The sequence below is a fragment of the Rattus rattus genome, chromosome 3 (assembly GCF_011064425.1).
Source record: "Rattus rattus isolate New Zealand chromosome 3, Rrattus_CSIRO_v1, whole genome shotgun sequence".
NCBI lineage: Eukaryota > Metazoa > Chordata > Mammalia > Rodentia > Muridae > Rattus > Rattus rattus.
Genome location: NC_046156.1, coordinates 73,571,009 through 73,590,746, shown reverse-complemented (window position 1 = coordinate 73,590,746; position 19,738 = coordinate 73,571,009). Strand labels below are relative to the sequence as shown.

The 19,738-nt window shown below is 43.7% G+C and overlaps 1 protein-coding gene across 1 annotated transcript in view; it reads right to left on the bottom strand.

The window, feature by feature from the left end:
- Positions 1 to 4,693: 4,693 nt before the first annotated feature.
- Tmem144 (transmembrane protein 144) overlaps positions 4,694 to 19,738 on the bottom strand; it is a 31,133-nt gene continuing 16,088 nt past the window's right edge. Inside the window, exons 7-12 of the mRNA XM_032898204.1 lie at positions 17,988 to 18,064; positions 15,881 to 15,999; positions 12,980 to 13,099; positions 11,823 to 11,920; positions 8,528 to 8,581; positions 4,694 to 6,271 (exon numbers count right to left, since the gene is read on the bottom strand). Of these exons, the coding sequence (XP_032754095.1) occupies positions 6,188 to 6,271; positions 8,528 to 8,581; positions 11,823 to 11,920; positions 12,980 to 13,099; positions 15,881 to 15,999; positions 17,988 to 18,064 (552 nt within the window). The 3' untranslated portion in view covers positions 4,694 to 6,187. The remainder of the gene's footprint in view (positions 6,272 to 8,527; positions 8,582 to 11,822; positions 11,921 to 12,979; positions 13,100 to 15,880; positions 16,000 to 17,987; positions 18,065 to 19,738) is intronic.

Genomic DNA, 19,738 nt, shown 5'->3' with positions numbered 1-19,738 from the left:
GACTAAGCCACTACCTAAAGACTATACATGGACTGACCCTGGACTCTGACCTCATAGGTAGCAATGAATATCCTAGTAAGAGCACCAGGGGAAGGGGAAGCCCTGGGTCCTGCCAAGACTGAACCCCCAGTGAACGGGATTGTTGGGGGGAGGGGGGTAATGGGGGGAGGATGGGGAGGGGAACACCCATAGAAAAAGGGAGGGGGAGGGGTTAGGGGGATGTTGGCCTGGAAACCGGGAAGGGGAATAACAATCGAAATGTAAATAAGAAATACTCAAGTTAATAAAAAAATAAAATTAAATTAAAAGAAATATGTCTCATTCTTGTGTTGAGGTGAACAGATTTATTGCCAAGACACTATACATGGAATATCACCTTTAAGTGTGGGAACATGGGAGAATAAAGTGCCCTGATGGAGGGCAGGGCACGACTCTAAGCCTGTAAGTGAGACGATTCTGCAAAGCATCTTGCCTTGTGACGAGATTTAAGGCACGTCCAACTTCCTGTCTTCAGTAGAATTTGTGTTGTGATTTTCCACTAGGTGTTTCAGAACTGAAATAAACACGGTCTCATGTCCGCACATCACCTTTGCCCAGTATAATTCCATACCCAGGGGAAAGGGACGGTGACCTGCCTCTCAGCAGTCTGCCAGGGAGAGTTAAGTCTGTAAGATTCCACATCCACTGGACGTGTAGTTACAGCAAGTGCTTGACTTAATGAGCCCACTGGGGAAACATTTCAACCTCTTATTGGAAAAAGGCCTTCAAAAATAACAGGGCAAATAGTTCCAGGTCTCTGTGACCTGAAGCGTCTAATTAAGCTAAAGAATTACTAGTGCATCTTTGAGAAAACTGAGGCTATGCAGCCTGATGAGTCAGTGGGGATGCATGGCCATGTGGTCAGAGAACAGTGTGGCTTAGCCGTGCCCTGGCTGTTGGTGGCATTCGGCAAGGACACACTCTGCACTTACATACTTCTAACACATGTTTATTTGTGTTGTCCCCGCCTTACAGGAAACTACACGACGAAGTCCAAACACCAATCAAAGGACGGGGAAAGCAATCATTGAGAGACAGATGGCACATAGAGAGTTAGAGGCACAGCTGGGACATAAATGATACGGTAGTAATTTCGAACACACGAACGCTCGTGATACAGTCACTTACAGGCCACATGTGTGGAGGAGGTTAGTTGCAGGAGAGAGATGGCAAAAGATATCAGCAGTTTCCAAGCAGTTCCCGAATTTTCAAGCAGGCATACAGTGCCCTCTGGTGGTCAAGCGTGAAACTGCATTTCCATATGAATAAATGATTAATAGTCCTTAAAGATTAAAGTTGGGCAACCAGGTACCTGATATTATGAGAATAACTCATTTTAAGCATTTGATTGAATTTTCCACAGTCGTTAAAGTTGAATGGCTCATCTTAGAGGAGCTCCGGTTTTATAAGCTTTCCCGTCTTTGGCAGTGGCTCCAAGGATGACATGGATAACTGCATCAGGCGGAGACCCCAAGCTGTCCAATTCAGGGCTAGGACACCGTGTCATCAGATGCCCATTTGGTCCTCAGGAGGATGGCACACGTGGCATTTAGTGGGCAGTAAATAGAATCAAGTAGAAAACCTGGATCATTTTTTAAAAGATTTATTTTTTTTAAAGATTTGTTTTAAGCATGTGAGTACACTGTCGCTGTCTTCAGACACACCAGAAGAGGGCATTGGATCCCATTACAGATGGTTGTGAACCACCATGTGGCTGCTGGGATTTGAACTCAGGACCTCTGGAAGAGCAGTCAGTGCTCTTAACCAGTGAGCCATCTCTCCAGCCCTTGACTTACTTAACACATATTGGTGTTTTGTCTATATCTATGTCTATACACCAGAAGGAGGCCACGAATCCCATGAGACTATAGTTGCAGATGGTTGTGAGCCTCCATGTGGGTGCTGGGAACTGAACTCAGGGCCTCTGGAAGATCAGTCAAAGCTGAGCCATCTCTCCAGCTCCCCAGTTCACACGAGAGAATGATGCTCAGCCTGACAGGTGTTAGAGCGTTTTTCCTCCCTGCCGAATGGTTTTCACAATAAAATACTTCCATGCATGTATTGATGACATTTTTTTTAGATTTATTTATTATATGAGTACACTGCAGCTGTCTTAGACACACCAGAAGAGAGCATCAGATCCCATTACAGATGGTTGTGAGCCACCATGTGGTTGCTGGGAATTGAACTCAGGACCTCTGGAAGAGCAGTCAGTGCTCTTAACCACTGAGCCATCTCTCCAACCCTTATTTCTTGTTTTTAATCGGCATCCCACCATTGTTCACAAGCGTATGTAACTTATCTTCTCCATTATTTACAGACATGAACGTATGCCCCGTTAGCTGTGCGTGGCTGTATGCATTCTCGAGTTCTGTCCTTCTACTCTGTGAGTCTTTAGGATACAACTCACACTGCCAGGTTTATGGCAGCGAGCATCTTGTTTACTCTCTGTGTCAACTTGCTGGTCCACTGTCGCTTTGTGATGACTGGAGGGGATTTAGAGGTTTTCCAGTAGAATAGCTTCCACACACTGTATAATCGTGTGAGTTGTTGTTAACAATGCCAAGAAAATGTAAACTCTCTGACCTCATAATGACTTAACGACTACTTACAACAGTGAGGGGAAACTACAAGATAATAGAAATGTCTGGTGACGTCAGGATGCCCCTGGACTTGGGGAGGGTTATGAAGGGTTTGAAGTCTAGAAGCCTGTGATGCTGGCGATGAGGCAGTTCCCTTATCTGTGACAGACACGGGGCGGATGAAAAGGTGGATTTCAAATGCATTCCTCAGTTTGCAATACTTGGAAGCATAGCAGGGGGCGTCTGGGTCGAACGGGAAGGCTCGATGGAGCACAGAAACAGACGCGGGGAAATGTGCACCCGTTCTGGAAAAGGAGACCGTCTCAGTGCTCTGTCTTGTCCATGGGTTCTGACAGAGCTGTAAGTGCCCGTGTGCGAGCTTACAAAGGGCTGCTCTGGAGATAGCGTGTGAGTATAATGGGCTGACTGTTCACATGGGCTGGCCCTCAGTCGCGTTAGAGCTCCGAGAATGTGTATAGTAACCTTGCACAGGACTGACTTACTCTGCCAGGACACCGGGGCTGTTTTCCTCTTTATCCACATTTGCTTATTTTCAACCCAAAGACTCAACTTTATTGTCTATACCCGAGAGAAGTCCTGTGCCCTCCTGCTCCAGTTCTTTTAAATCTTAAAAGTTACAAAAGACAAAAAATATAAAATGTGTCAAAAGATACCAAAAACGTGTCATAAGTAACAAATCTAAGCATGATTGCTTAATGTGAACAGCTTTTCTTTCCTCCAACATTGACATGCCAATCTCCTTCCAGGTCCAAAAAAGCTATCTCTATGAGCTGGACACACTGTCTTTGCTTATTTATTTTGCTTTTTTATCTGCCTTTTTGAGGCAGGGTTTCTCTGTGTATCCCTGGCTGTCCTGGAACTTGCTCTGTAGAACAGAGAGATCTGCATGCTTCCACCTCCCACGTGCTGGGACTAAAGAGGTGCCCCGACACCACCTGGTGACACATTGGCTTTAATGTTTAATATAAATCTTCATATGGGTCACTTTGATCACTAGCAATTTTCTTTAAGGGTATCATGCTGAATACAAGGTTGTACAACTTAACTTTTTCCAACTCAGTGTGACTTTAGCACCAACAGGTATAGTAGTCAGTCACCTAAGTGAAGTTAATCAGGAGTAAAGAAGGAAGTGCTAGATTGCTATGCCTAAGATTGCTTATTTTCTCCTGCATGTCTCACAATGTGAAGATCAGCCTTACTGGGTGTGTCCTTTTACTTTATGCAGTTCTGTCTCTGGACACAAGGGGGCAGGAGCTCTTTGGAACAAATACGATTGTCATTTTCATTAAGGTACAGTAGAAAGCAAAACTTGAAAAGATCAAAACAGCAGAATCTGGCTGTTTTGGATCATCCTGTCTGCTGGTTCTGGCTTTAGGGAAATTAAAACCTCAAAACCTCACCTCTAAGGGTGAATGGATAATGTGGAGATTGCAAAACTGGCAGGAGAGGAGAGGCAAAGACAGACAGACAGACAGACAGACAGACACCAAAACCTACATCAAAATGAACACACAGGGCAGAGAGGATTGGAAACCCTTCCCCACGAGGCCGCCTACAACACGTGGAGCCTACGAGAAACGTGTGCTACGCTCTTGATTAGAAGGGTCCGGTGGCTTCCAGCCAGCACTGTTTGAGCCTTCCCCTCAGCTCACCAGCCCACTGCCTCTCCTTTTCTAATAACCGCATCCCCTCAGCTCACCAGCCCACTGCCTCTCCTTTCCGAATAACCGCACGCCCCTGTTTCAAAAGACACAGAATCTGTCAAATGCCAGCAAGTGGCAGATCTGCCCCTGTCACATGACCAGGGACAGTAAATGGCTTGATGACCGTTTTGGAGAGGCTTGTTTCTCCTACAGTACTGTTATTAACATTGTAGCCAGTGTTTGGATTGCTTGGGGTGGAATAAGGGGCCCCCTTTTTCTTTTATTGTTTTTTGTCCCCTGCAAAACATTGTTTTTTTGCCTTACTTTCTGTATAAAATTGGCAACCTCACAAAGAATTAAAGGCTGCCCACCATGAAATTCTAAAATATATCTAAAGAAGAAAAAAAATAGATTTTCTGTCATAAGTTTATTCAGAAGTTGTCATATCATCACAATTCAATGACATTTCAAGTAAAAACTGAAATAGGTAAAAGACATTATTATTGTCAAATATTTGTGTGAGGAATTCGATGATTAGAAGGGACTCCAGTGATGTTTCTGATTTGGCAAGACAAAGTGTAACTGGGATGAGGGTGGTAAGTCCAGTAGTTTTTATAAGTTCTAAGATTTTCCTATCTGTAAACTTTGTTTCCCCTTGATTAACAAGTAGTAACAAATAGTAAACCAGCTTAGAGTGTTTGTCAGGCAAGGAGACATTTTTGAACATACTGCAGATTTAAACGACAGAATCCAAGGCACATACGATCATTAACCCTCTTTTACAGGAAGCACACCACGTGGAGCGCTCAGTCCAAAGCCACATCACTCAAATGGAGCGTCCCAGGTCTAAGCGCAGGTAGGTGCAGGATGCTCTTCTGTTTCTCTGGCATAGCAAAGTGCTGCAGTGTCCGGAGGGAGCGGGTAAAAGGCACAGCCAAACCCCATTACTGTATTAAGGGTGCAGCGGCCATGGTAGTGACCAATGTGCTTGCAGGTTTTTTCCCTTAAAGAATCAAATCAATGCACTTGCTACATTCCTTTGTCTCCTGGAAATCAGTTGAAACAGGCTCAAAACAAACACTTCCAGCTAAAATGACTCTTTTTTAAAGTAACTGTGTTTAGGGACACACACATAAAATAGTTCTGCAGTCAAACAAGTCCGTTTCCTTTAAATTGAAACTGATGAGCTACAATGTTTTATTTTAGCAACTCTGGAACCTGCACACGTATGTACCCTTGTGAATGTATGCATTGTATCACACGTACGTATGAGTGGTGGTGACTTGCCCCTGAGGATCGGTTTTATCTAGAGTAATTACCAAAACATTTTGAGCTGAGAAGGTCAGGCAATGTAAAGAGTCGAGCAGTATTAAAGTACTAATTTTTGGCTGGAACTAATGAGCTGGCCTTTTAAACATTCAGGTAGCAACTGTGACATTTACTTTTTCCAGCAAAGGGGCTGCTAGCTTTGAATTTAAATCCCCTCCCACATGGTATGCCTCTGTTCCTCCCCTCAACTGAGAAAGTATTGATTTTTGCCCCTCTTTATTAATAAATTATAAATTCGGATGGTAATTTCCTTTGTACAAACCCCATCCTATTTTCTGGACTATAATATTAAGTAGACATTGATAAAGCCAGCACCGGCAGACACCCAAAAATGCAGCCACCCAGCGAGGTCCAGCCTTCGTCAACAGCTCATCGGAAGGAGTTTTCATCCGTGCCGGGCTGGAACCTGCTCTCCCTTCCTTCTCACGTTTGTGGGGTAAACAGTCATTTGTCCATTCGTTCCCAGAGCGGCAGAGATCCACTGTGTCACAGCACGGCTGTCCCAGTAGTAGCTTGTGCGGCAGAGGCCTCCTCCTAGCCGCCGCTGCCATCTGCTGCTCTTGCTGTGAATAGCTAAATTTTAGAAAACGCGGTGCACAAGGCCCCCGCCAAGACGATGCAGAAGGCAAGCATCAGTAGCAAGTAGTTCCGGAGACCCTGAGTAATAAAAACAAGAACGGTCGCATTGAGTAAAGCTTGAATCAAATTTGAATTTGCAACATGTATATTTTAAAAAGACTGTCATGGATCACAGATCTTTGCTGCATCATATGCTCTGGCTATTGGTATGCTGGCCTGCCTCCCCTCCCCCCTTCTTTTTTGTCCTCTCCCGGCTCCGGAGAAAACCTGCAATAGCCTTTCTCATTCATGCACTGAATAAGCATACGTGAGCACCCTCAGTCCACACCCTGAGAAACAAAGGGACATTGCAGGCGAAGACAGGCTGAGGGCTTTTAACGAGCAACTATCACATTGTTTGTATCTATCTTCATGGAACTGGCTTGGAGAGTGGAGCTGGGTTTCCGATCCTTAGGTGTTGCCCAAGAAAATGGGAGAAGCAAGGTGAGATTACTAGAGGAAAGAATTTTATGTTGTTCTTAGGAAGTATGGCTGTTCCCAGGCTGGTTTCAGTATGCCGGGAGTAAGCACAGGTGGGAGCATGAAAGTGAGTGTGGTGGTTCGAATGAATGAATAGCCCTCAAGGACCCATTGGGAGTGACACTAGTAGGACGTGTGGCCTTGCTGGAGTAGGTGTGACTTCACTGGGGGAAGTGTGGCCCTGTGGGCGGGTCTTAAGGTCTCGGATGCTCAAGCCACACCCAGTGTGGCAGTCCCCTTCCTGCTGCTTGTAGAACTCTCAGCTCCTTTCCCGCACCATGTCTGCTTGTGTGCCGCTGTGGCTCTCACCGTGCTGATAATGGACTAAGCTCCAGTTAACCGTGCTCCTTTGCTGTGGTCATAGTGTCTGTTCACAGCAATAAAATCCCAAGACAGTGGGGATGGGGGGAATGGCCTGCTGTGTACTCAAAAGCCTATAGGTCTTAACTTTTCAAGAAATAAGAAGGTATTAAAGGAGCAGGAAGATGTGGGTGTTGAAATGTTAGATCTGCGTTCTGGAAAGTCTACACTTCTTTCGGAGGAATGTGAAACAGGTGGGAGGAATGAATGTAAGGAGACCCTAGTCTTCGAAAAAGATGGGACACCGATGGCATGGTGGAGACAGGTCTAAAGAGATGGAGAGAGGTGTGAAGAAGGTTATTCGCTTTTGCTACTGTGTGTGACATGAGCAGCCTCCTCTTAATGCAGCTCAGTCACCGTCTGAGTCACCGCCTGAGTCTCAAAGAAATACCTTCCTGCCGTAAGCAGACATATTTCATTTCCATGAGATCTATCTTCAGGGGTACGCATAGATCTATTTCAATAGCTCCCTCCTGAGATTAAACCCTCAAACACTGAGAAACAGCAATCTCCTGTCCCTGAGCATGCTTTCTGGACAACGTCTTTGCCCCTTAAGCCATTTTCCACATAGAATGGTTCCCAGCATCCTCTTTGTCTTGGCTGTTCCTTCTGAAGGACTGTAGTAGTGGTCACTCACCCCTTCGTACAGATAGACTTTGGACACTGTAAGGAAGATCTGCCCACTCCAAAGTAACACCAGGATAATGCCTTACTAATTCTAGATACGCTTCCCACCTTAGTGGCCTTGTCACCGAGGCTAGGCTGGGTAACCAGAGAGTCCTAGGGACACAGCATCCCATTTAAAAACTATTTCTAAGAGTTAGTAATACCCTTAACATGTAATTCAAGACTTAAATTTTACATACTCTTCTTGCAATTTAATAAGGAATCAGGTTTGAATACATTAATTTGTCTCTGATCAGAGCTTGGTAAGGTGGGCCTAGGCCAGGTAAGCTGTCTGACTTTGGGAGACCCTCAGTACTAGAAACTGTATCCAATTCTCTCCTAGTGCAGTCCAGCACCTGGAGCTGCCAGGAGGCGGGGGGCAGCTTCTGCTGTACACACTCCCATGTATGTTAGTCCCACACTAGTGCTTTAGGTCTCCTAAAGTCCTTGTCTTGGTTTTCACAAGTCTTAAACTAGTACTACTAGTACTAGTTCAGAACAGGCACTCAGTAACTTTGTTTAAAGAAGAAATATATTCACAGGCTCTCCAGATGGACTTAGTGAATTAGAAGTAAGTTGATGCAATTAAATTTAAAATCTGAGCTTTTGGTTATTAAGTGCCATACGCCCGACTGTGGGAGCACTTGGCTAAGCCCCATCCCATCTCATAACAGAAGAATGATGTTCTCATGGGGTCTGCTAACCCTTTGAATCTAAGTATCTATCCATAGTTCTCAATTTCCTAAAGGAGATGGAGATTCTGGGACAGCCATCATTTCTCATCCTTACCTGTATTTCCTTGAACATGAAGATCCCCCAAAGTGCAGCAATAAGTCCAGGACCCTTAAATTAAAAAAATGTTAATTTTATTAAATTTTTTAAATATAATTGCACCCTAGAAAAATACAGTAAGCTACAAACAACATAAATTTTTTGGGGGGAAGGGGGAGCCCTTTAGCTTCACAAAGATCCAAAAATTCTTTTTTGTTTCTTTGTTTCTTTTTTGCTGTTTTGTCTTCACAGTCATTATTGCTATTATTTTGATGATACTGTAATATTTTATCACATCAAACAATTTTATTTAATGTGATCTGCTTGTGATAAACTCTTCTAGTCAGGCCCTGTAGTGTGGGTGTGTAATCCTGGATACCTGGGGAGCTAAGGCAGGAGGACTGAAAGTTGATGCCTTGCCAGGGTTAAAGACTGAGTTCAAAGCCAGCCTGGCTAGCCTTGCAAAACTGTCTAAAAAGGTAGAGCAGTGTTTGAAGGGGAGGAGCTACACCTCAGTGTACAGCGCTTCCCTCATGTGTGGGAAGTCCTGGTTTTAAACCTAAATACAGAAACAAAACAAAACAAAAAACCCAACAAAAACAAACCAAACAACAAACCAAAAAAGAGAAGAGAAACAACCTTCCTCTCTTAAAATAAACACATAGCTTGTTTCTCTCTCGATGTACTTCCTAGACACATAAAGAGAGACGGACAGGATAAAGTATACGAAGACGCCTCACGTTTTCCCAGCATTAGCTCCATGATCTCATCTCCTCAATGAAGCAAGGGCGTCTTTGACAGACAATGGCGGTACCAGGCCCCCATGGAGACCAAAGAACTCTGTCTCACACTGAACCCAAAGGGACACTAAAGGTAGCTACATACAAAAACGAACCATGTAAGCAAGCAGAGCGAGTCCCTGGAGGCAAGGACAGGAGTGAAGAAAGTATACAAAATGGGAAATGAGAAGAAACGAGGAAAGGCACATGTCTATCATCTGAAAATGGGAAGCTGTTCAGATCCGGTCTGAATATTTTTCACCAGCAAGGCAAACAGTGGAGTTGGCTTAGCTGTGCTGTCTGTGAAGACGACAGACCAGAGCAGAATTTTAATGACTCCTCTTCAAGTCCTGCAGGGACTCTGGAAGAGCTTCAATAAACAATTCCACAGTGTTCTCTCTCCCTGCGCTACCCCCACTGTCTACAGGGCTGGCCCAATAAAGTTTGACTCCCTGCTTCTAGCATGTCAGGGAAGCAGTAAAAATGCCTTGTTCTCCATTTATCACCATCTGCGAAGTCAGCATCAAAGGGGCCAGAGAAATAGGTCAAAGGAACCGCCTTACATTAGATTTGCAAAGTGCTGATCCCAGGAGTCCAACTCAAATGAAGCACGCGCACGCCTGGCGAGGGTGGGCGGAAACACCAATATTACACTAGTTCCTCGCCGCGCTTTATCCTCTTCATTCTGAAAATGAATTTCCCTCCACAGAAGAAAGGACCATCGGGCGCCACTGGTCTCTGAAGCCTCCGACCTGATGACTGTTTTAATCGCCCCGTAAGCCTTGCTCTGAGCACTGCTGTGAAGATATACCTGGTTTTAGGAGTGATACTGGGCTAACGTATTGTACAGCCCAGGCGAAGGAGAGCCATGGAGAGGGAGACCATTTCACAGCAGCGCCAACGGCTTGGGACGCTCGAACTGAGTATTGTCCTTTTGTAAAATAATACAAGTTGGCCTCTGAGTCAGCCTTTGAAAGGGAACGTGGGTTTGCTGCTGTCTTAGGAGGACAACCTGATGTGCTTAGCGTGATGCCTGATACGTAGGTACTAGTAGTGAAAAGGGAACGAAACCTGAATGAGATATTTAGTTTTAGAATTACCAGGGCAGAAAGGAAACAGAGAGAGGGGATCCACGCACTGGGGAATGGGGTCTTCCTTCCTCCTCCCTCTCCTCCTTTCTTCTGTAAAGACTTTGATTCTGTCGAGACTTGCAGAATTAGGCATTTCCTTTCATGCCAACATGTAAGCTTTTTAAACAAAACAGAAAACCACTTAGAGTTTACTTGAATTTACTTCGCTCACACGCTGTGTGAGCCAGGCTTGGTGAGGCATAGCTGTGATTTCTAAAATTCTGGAGGCTAATGCAGGAGGATTTTAAATTTGAGACCAGCTTGGGCTAGCTACAAAGACACCGTCTTGGAAACAAACAAAATATTGTTTGAAGCCCACACCAAGCCTTTATGAAATCTGTTTTAGACTAGTTTTTTTAAGGGTTACACAGGTGTGCTACTAAATGACTTAAAGAAGGAATGTCTGTGACGACTATTTAGGGATCAGGAGAAGGACTGGTCAGAAGAGAGGGACACAGGGCTGGAGGCTCAAAGGCAAGGCCCCTGATTGCTCTAGCTGAGGACCCGAGCTCTGTTCCCAACGTCTATGTTGCACGGCTCACAACTGCCTGCAACTCCAGCTCCAGGGGGATCTACTCAGGCACATGTGCATAAATATAATTACATATAATAGTGATAAGATCCTTAAGGAAAATGCATATATACACGCACACACACATATATACATACATCTATACATATATATGTATACACACACATACATATAAAAGTATACACATATACTTTTTTCACTCTTGCCATGGCCTCCAGGGACTCCCATTGCTTGCTTACATGGTTTTATTTTTATATATAGCTATAGAAGGAAAAGACCTGAGGCTATCTAAGGTAATGATTAGCCGGGGGCCCACAGGATCTGTGGGAACTGTTCTTAGAAGTTCTGGTTTCCACCAGTTCTGTGATCCTGGGAGCACTCCTCTTGCTGGTGCCTCAACTCTGTTATCTTCACAGTAGGGATGACTTTGGCATTACTTATGTTATGTCCGAATAAGCATTTTGGTTTTTGCTGTTCCCTGTGTTTCACATAATTAAGCCCTCAGAACCCACGGACGCAGACAGCAGTTCCTATGATTAATGTCATCATAATTTCTGCAAACTTCCTCAACCCAGAGACACACAGGGAGGGCCAAGAGGAGTTTGAAGAACTTTTTATCTCACATTACATTTATACAGTGTCACACAAAAGAGCCTGAGAGAGTCATGAGTAGAAAATTATAATGTATCCCAGATGTCATTAGGTAAAACGACGGAAGGGAACATTTGGGGGGTGTAGAAAATTGGGCATTTGCAAACCTGTTAAAAAGAGGTTATAAACGTTTGCTTCTTAGCAACCAAGCACATGTCGACTAGAGAGTGGCAATTTGTCTATTTCTAGTGTAAAAAGAACCCAGGAAACTGGCCACTTACAGCAGTGATGATGGGAAAGCTGATCACAGCGCTCAGTGAGTGGTTGGCTATGAACCAGCAGCAGGTGGCGATGGCCCACAGCACCCCTGACAGGAAGCCTGGAACACAAGGAACATATGTGGGAGGCATGTGGTCCTCTGCTGAGGCCCTCCTACACCTCCTGCACCAGGGAATGGGAAAGAAAGCACATGGATAAAGCCTTCCTACAAACAACACTGGACTTGAGCTAATGCTTCGTGGTCACTTTAGAAGGAGAGTGATTCCTCTGCTCTAGGCTGCTGTGAGGACGATGATGAGTTATTCCCTTTTTGGACATTAAGGAGGAGCTGAGGTAGGGAGTGAGGAAGGAAGAGGGATTTAGCAAACACCACATCTGATACATCCTGCAGAGTGAGGTTGGGACTGGAACTGAGCTGGGAAGGACAGACTCCCATCCTTTAAATGAGAACCCTAGCTAAGTAATCCGCAGTTAACACCTCCACGACTTAAATAAACACTACTGTTGCTTATCAACCAGACACTCAAAATAATCAGATTCGCTATTTTATGTAAAAATATCTATTTGTGGATATTCATGCCATACTGAATCATGCTAAACTCTTTAATGAGAAACTCTTACTATAACAGTTAATGACTAAAGGATTATGACCCAAAACACACTTTCTGTTAACACTCCAGAAACTTTTATTCCTTTTGAACTTTTTGGATAAACTACTTTTCTAAGTGATTTCAGACTCTTATCTCTTGATACTTCTCTCATTATAATACAGGCACGGGGAGCTGGCTTGTAACACCGATCTTAAAATGGTAGAAAAAAAACTGATGACCCTAATAGAAGAGCCTTTAACAAAAGAAACATGGAAATTAATGTTTTGACAATTTAGGGTCTATACTAATATAATGTCTTGTATACAGTTTCTTTCTTGCTTATTTATTTATTTATTTATTTATTTATTCATTTATTCATTAATTTATTTTCAGTGCTTCCTATTTTATGATGAACTGAGCCAGGACACTTAAGTCTCAGTCTCTCTCTCTCTCTCTCCCCTCCTCCCCATCTCTGAGATCTCCCCCTCCCCTCTAATGATTATTCAAGTTCATTTAGTGGGCCTGGCACTTACACAGAACAATAAGATTTTGTAGTTAGTACTCCTTACCTGGTAAGACTGCTTCTGGATACAGCTTTGGCCTACTTTTCATGGCTACACTGTAGGCCACAAAGTAGACTGTGCTTGTAAGAAAGATGCCGCTGGAGTGCGCGAAAACGTAGTCTAAATCTGCAAACGTGGATGACAAAATGCAAACACCATTTTAGCCACCTCAACATGTTTTAATTTCTGGACATAAAAGCAAACTCACAGAAACTAGCCTTAAATGTGCAGGACCATTCATTATACCTAATTATCCTGAATCTCTAATGCACTGTTTCGAATCTTAATAAACGGATTTAGAGTCCAGAAAAATGGTAAGTAAGTTAACTGTGGCAGGAGTCTATCAGGTATACGTTCCCTATAACCCCGGAATTCTCAGTAAGAAAACTGAAGAGTATCTGACGATGATGTCAAGCAGTCTTTCAAGAAGAAATAGGCATCCAGCCCTATTTTCACTATGGAGAGTAGCAACTGTGCTAAATCTTGATGTAGCCCAGAGGGAGAATGTGGATTAAAACTGGACACTTGTGTGTCACCAAACTCCAAGGTCTGCTGATCCACTCTGTGATCAGCACTTCTGTCGCAGATGACAGCTGAGCTGGAGGTCTTAAGTGTTGGAAGTTATTCCAAAGACAGCTTTGTCTAACTGCTTACAACAAACTAGTTTCAAGGTGGGGACGGGTTATGACACACAATGGTGGCCCATCCTGGGGACCCTAATATCACTGACAGCCTGAGCAGATGGCACTGTGCCACCCAGATGGGTGCACTGCAGGAGCTTGGCTAGGAAATCTACCTTGGAGTCAACGATTCTTTCACCTACAGTCTTGACAAGGATGGGGGGTGTGCTCATGGAGGAAGACTTGAACCGCACGCCTATCTTTTCTTCTAAACCCAAAATCACACTGTAGACCGTAGAAACAAAATCCATCCATCTATCCGTAAAAGGATGTCGTAACCGTGCTTTAAAAGCACAGACCACAAAGGCGAGTTCTTCCTCATTGATATGGGGCTCTTGAAACCTGCTTGATAGCTCTCCGATTTAATAGTTTTCAGCTGTGAACTGCAAAGGTGTCAGTTGCAATAGGGGCTAACCAGCTGGTTTCTGCAAAAGACCTTATAACAGAGCGCATGATACAGATGTGCTGTTAAACAAGACCAGGGGAAGGCCCACTGAGGATTACTGTTTAACAAACGGGAATAAAGTCTGCTCCTGTCCACTGTGTCATACAGAGTTGTAAGAACAACACCTAAAAACGCATTGTCTATTGATAGGAAACGACAGTTGCGGGCATTGTTTATTATGTCCTAGGACCAGGAGGGAGGGGCTTTCTGCCTGAACAGTCAATTGTTTTTATCTCTGTTCACTGACTTCTGGGACTGAATTGATTTCCCTTGTGGCCATGAGAACTCTGAGAGGCAAATTCATGGCTTATTTCAGGCAAGTGTACAAGTATTCCACAAGATGTCAAACTCTCTGTTGGTTCTGTTTTTTTCCCTATTTTTTTCTCCTTCCTTCGATTAAGTTTTCCTTTAATCATTATATTTTAAAAAGAAAAAATCTAAAAATAATTTTGCATAAAGACCTTAAAATAAAGGAGGTCAGTAGAAGGCTTTAGTACTGCCCACGGAGCCAAGTACAGAAAGGATTAGGAGACAGCAGCTTCAAGATCATTGGTCAGTTCAAACCTCAACGACAACTCAAGTTCTCCCTGTGGGGACTCAACTGGCCTTGAGCATGTGACTTTCCTGTCTTATGTGCTTCTTAAGAGTTCTACATTTCAAATTTCTCTCTTATCTAGTTAACGAATCACATTGACTTTTTTTTTCTACGTCACATAATCCATAAGTTCACTTTCTCCTTTTTGCTTCTTCCTTAAGAATGCTGTGTTTCCACGGAGTTACAAGACCCCTACAGAAGATCTTCTCATCTCCCCTTCAGTTAACCCATAGTTGTTGCACAGAATGTTCAGTTTGCTTCGAGATACTGATTTTAGAACTGGAGGCATATTATGCTGACCCTTTCAGATAGACCACTGTGTGCTTGAACAGGCTTATATTTTGACATTTAGTTGGTGTGAGAATACTGTATGCTATATCTTAACTTTTTATTTTATTCTATTTTATTTATTGGATATTTTAATTTACATCTCAAATGTTATCCCCTTTCTCCCACCCAACCACCCACCCTCACCGCCTCTAAGCCTTCACATTCCCCTACACTGAGGGGGTCCAGCCTTGGCAGGACCAATGGCTTCTCCTCCCATTGGTGCCAACAAGGCCATCCTCTGCTACATATGCAGCTGGAGCCATGGGCCCTTCCATGTGTACTCTTTGGGTGGTGGTTTAGTCCCTGGGAACTCTGGTTGGTTGGTATTGTTATTCTTATGGGGTTGCAAACCCCTTCAGCTCCTTCAATCCTTTCTCCTCCAATGGGGACCCTGTTCTGAGTTCAATGATTGGCTGTGAGCATTTGCCTCTGCATTTGTTAGGCTCTGGCTGAGCCTCTCAGGAGACAGCTATATCAGGCTCCTGTCTACCTTAACTTTTTAAAAGCACCCAATACATGGCTTCCCAGAAGTCATGCTATTAACACTAATGGATCTTCATAATCTCTGAATTTTATTGGGAAGCTGGGAATGCCGTGCTGAGATCCCAGCAGTGGAAGTGAATCCTGACCATATAGTTGATTCCATTTATATATTACAGATCCCAGGAAAATACTTCAATGTCCACTGCTACCTTTATTCCTGGTGCCTTCTAAGTCACCACTTACAAATGAAAAGACAAATGCACACAGCAGTGCTGACTTGATCATAGCTCTTTTTTCTTGATCATAGCTCTTTTTTCTTGATCATAGCTCTTTTTTCTATTACTGGAACATGGGCAGGAAAGCTCCTCACTCACCATACTGGCTAGCGCCTGCGTATATGCTGTCATTCCTTTTGCTGTGATCCTTGATGTAAATGATCGGCACAAAGGTAGATCCATAGAGTATTCCAGATATTACCGCAAGGCTGCAGCCCCTTAAGAAACGAAAAGAAAATCACTGTGTATCTTGGCCAGAGGAGATGTGTTCTGCATGCAAATGGAACCACAAGTAAGGCTTTCTTCAGTTTTAAGCAGTTTAGCCCGACCTCTGATTTGGCCTCTGTGAGTCATGAAGAGAGAGGTGTAGCTTCGGCTGTCTGCTGTGTCATGGTGGAAGGACATGACATGCAGAGGGCGTAAGGAACCATTACTACAAATGGTCACTAGGCACGGGCTGGGAGGGTGGCTGCTGAGGTCATATGCTGTACAAATAAACTGATGTATGAGGCATCTGTGGATGGACATTATGGTTCAAGTTCCCCTCATGTTCCAAAAGCCTCATGGAACCAGGACAGACTTGTTTAGAATGGCCACAGAGACAGACTTGATTGTGATCGTGTCAAGAAGTGTTCACTGACTGTAAGGATCTGACTATTTTAGGTAAAAATAAAATTCCTTTATGAGAAGAAGTAATGTTTTATTTCAAACACTGCCAACTCCTTGGGCCCTGCCCTGGTAGAATAGAAACTGGTGTTTGTGGTGGGTGGGGTGGTTGAGAGAGAAGATGGGCGCTTTAGGAAAGCCCCTCTATCTTCATACAAACAAGGACTTAAAGGAGGGAAGCCATTTTAGACAAGACTCCTGTCTTCAAAGTGTGGTGCCACAACCCGGTAATCTCAGCGAGTGGAGGACTGCACGTTTGAAGCGGGTATGGGATACACACTGAGATTGTTGAAAAAACGAGCAAACCAAAACCAAAACCATAAAATAAATTAAAATCTCCCCTAAGCCTAAAAACAAATTCCTGGTCAATTTTAGTAATTGTATTTAAGGACGTTTAAAGGACATGGGAATCCAGAGTTCTCTGTACAGGTTGGTATTCCCTGTGCACTGCAGGCCTCTGACTTGAATGAGGTGAAGACTCCCTGGCTCCAGACTGGCCCAAACGCATAGCTATGAAAAGATAACTTCTTTTTAGGTGGTATTTGGGATGGATCTCTTAAACACTAGGTGAGCGTTTTAAGATACATCCTTTAGCAATATCCCCAGCCCAAAAATTCTCCCCCTTCACAAATATTCTAGTAAGGAAAGACATGCTTTGAGAGAAAATACGTGAAAATATTTTTAAAAATATCTTTAGGAAACTAGTTCACCCTGAATGCATCATAAAAATAACATGTTTTTCTTTTGCAGCTTGACTGATTTTTGTCTTTTTTGACTAAATTCACTTATTTAGTCAAACATTTATTCTATGGCTTCTTTCCCATTGTGAAGACAACTAACTTATCTACTGCCTTTAGGTTGTAAGTGACAGAGTGTAGCATGCCCAGAACAAAACAAGCAACCACTTCAATGTCCTGTATTTGAAGACGTTATCACAGCCACAAAGTTCAAACAACCATGACTGTAAAAGGAAAGCTGTGTGCTACAGTGTGTTTTAAACAGTTTGGCTCTCCAGGAAATAGTAAAAAATAAACAAAAAGCAAGTTAAAAAAATACCAAACCACTAAACTCCCATACCCTGAAGTGAGATGGGCTCTTTAAGGCATCTCTGAAGGGGTTATGGTGGGGACATGGGGGTAGGACTTACACAGGGACACAGTGTTGTTATATTTGACAACAGATACCTGGGATCATAAAATAGTCACACAGGGAAGAAGAGTGGCAGCCCTAGGCTGACCAAATGGAGTGCACTATTTAACTAGACCATGAGTACTCACGACATGGGCTTTATGCAATTGCTTTACTTTTGGTACTAAAGTCCTACAAAATACGGTTGCTCTGGTCACTGGCTACTTGTGTGCCTCGAGGCATCTTCTGTACCCAAATCTCAGCAGAGTGTAAAGATCTGTCTCCCAGGAGATGGAGGTGCAAGTTTTCAAGACCATTTTCTTCCTGGGATCAGATGAATTTCACATCTCTCTGGACCTTCTGCTTTAGAAAACACGAAACACGACAGGAGAGAGAAGCCGCCTTGCCTTACACAATGCGGCGGTATGTGGTAGAAAGTCTGTCCACCCAGGAGGAATCCACAGTCAGGGCTTCGGTTCTGTTGATCGCCTGTGGAAGTCATCAGAGAGACCCGAATACAAGGACCTTCAGCAGACAATTTCAGTGCCACACCAAGACTTCCAAGGTTTCCTCCCCTCTCAAACCGAGCACAAGTCACCTACTGGCTCCCGGGAGTTCAGAGCCACTGTTCTGATGCTACCCCTCCAGTTTTCGACTTAAACATTTTTCACAGATTAATGTGTAGCTATTTGATAAATTTAGATTTCATGGTTCACTAGTGTATTTTAATAAACTGTAGAGAAATTAGATCTAGGAAAAACTCGGACTTTCTACAGTAGAATGCAGAAAATCAATGAACATTTTAATGTCTCTTTTCTTTCAATAACATTGTTTTAATTTTTTTGTTTTGTTTTACTGAATTAAAATACTTCCAGTCATGTTTCAAAGTTAGGCTGATACTTTAAGTTGAGGAAGATCTGTGAGACAAAGTTGAAGAAAATTTAACGTTTCTATTATTGACTGTAATTCTCTGTGTCCTCCGGCTAACCATGTTCTTGGAGTGCATAAGGAGAGAGACCTGAATTCACTGTCCCTGCTGAGTCAGGTTTCCCACTCTAATGCTCATATATCTTTAATCCTGGTTGTTTGTACTCCTCGACCTGGCTTAGAAGATCTAGTAGGCCTACCATGTATCTCTTCCCAAGGTTTTATTTTTATTTTATTTTATTTTTTATTAACTTCGTTCCTTCGTTCACAGTGTGGTTAACTGCAAGGCAGCATCCAGATCCCTGGATCAGGTAAGAAGGACAAGAGTTACCTCTCAGAGCCAAATTATCTTTTCTTGAAGCACACAGCCCTTACAGATGCCCAGGAATCAATATCCCTCTTCTCACTTTCTTTTTAGGTCAATTTAATGAAGGTATTAGCCATCTCAGTTGAATGAAGAAAAGGGAAGAGGAGGGGCAGAATCATGGCAGAGTGGGGAAGCTGCTAGGGAGACAAAGCCTGTGGGTGTGGGCATGAGTGTGGGTGTGGGTGTGGGTATGGGTGGGTGTGGGTATGGGTGTGGGTGTGCATGAGGGTGGTGTGGGCATGGAGTGTGGGGTGGGTGTGGGTATGGTATGGGATGGGGGTGGGTGTGGGTGTGGTGTGGGTGTGGGTGTGGGCTCAGGGGGAGGAGGGCTGGGACTGAAGGACTGTACTGGGTTCCTGGCAACGTGGACTCCACTTTATGCAAACTTTGCAATGCAACCCTGGACAATGTCATGTCTCTTTAAGGTTGGCTCTGTTTAACACTGATGGGCTATTCCTGACCAACTTATATTCTTCATGGTCAAAACAGTGTTTTCTTGTATTTTTCTGTCATTGCCATTAATCAAAACATGATAAAGATAACATCAGAGATGAAAAAAAAATCCAGTCTATTTCCTACTGCGCATGGTCTCCCTGGAGCACGGATGCACTGAGCATCATTAGCTCCCTTTGCCCATTCCTTCCTCTATCTTCTCCTCAGCCTCCTCCTTTCAATTCCCAAGCTGCTCTCTCATCTCTCTGCAGGGCTGTGCAAGCCCCCAACGGATCTTCAATGAAAAACTACCATTGTATACCTTATAGAGATCTATGGTCAAAAAAGCCTCATGGCTGGGAAGGGGCGTCACTATGGAAACCTGACACACTTCTGATAAATGAGCTGAACTACTTTTATAGCCATGAGGGATGGAA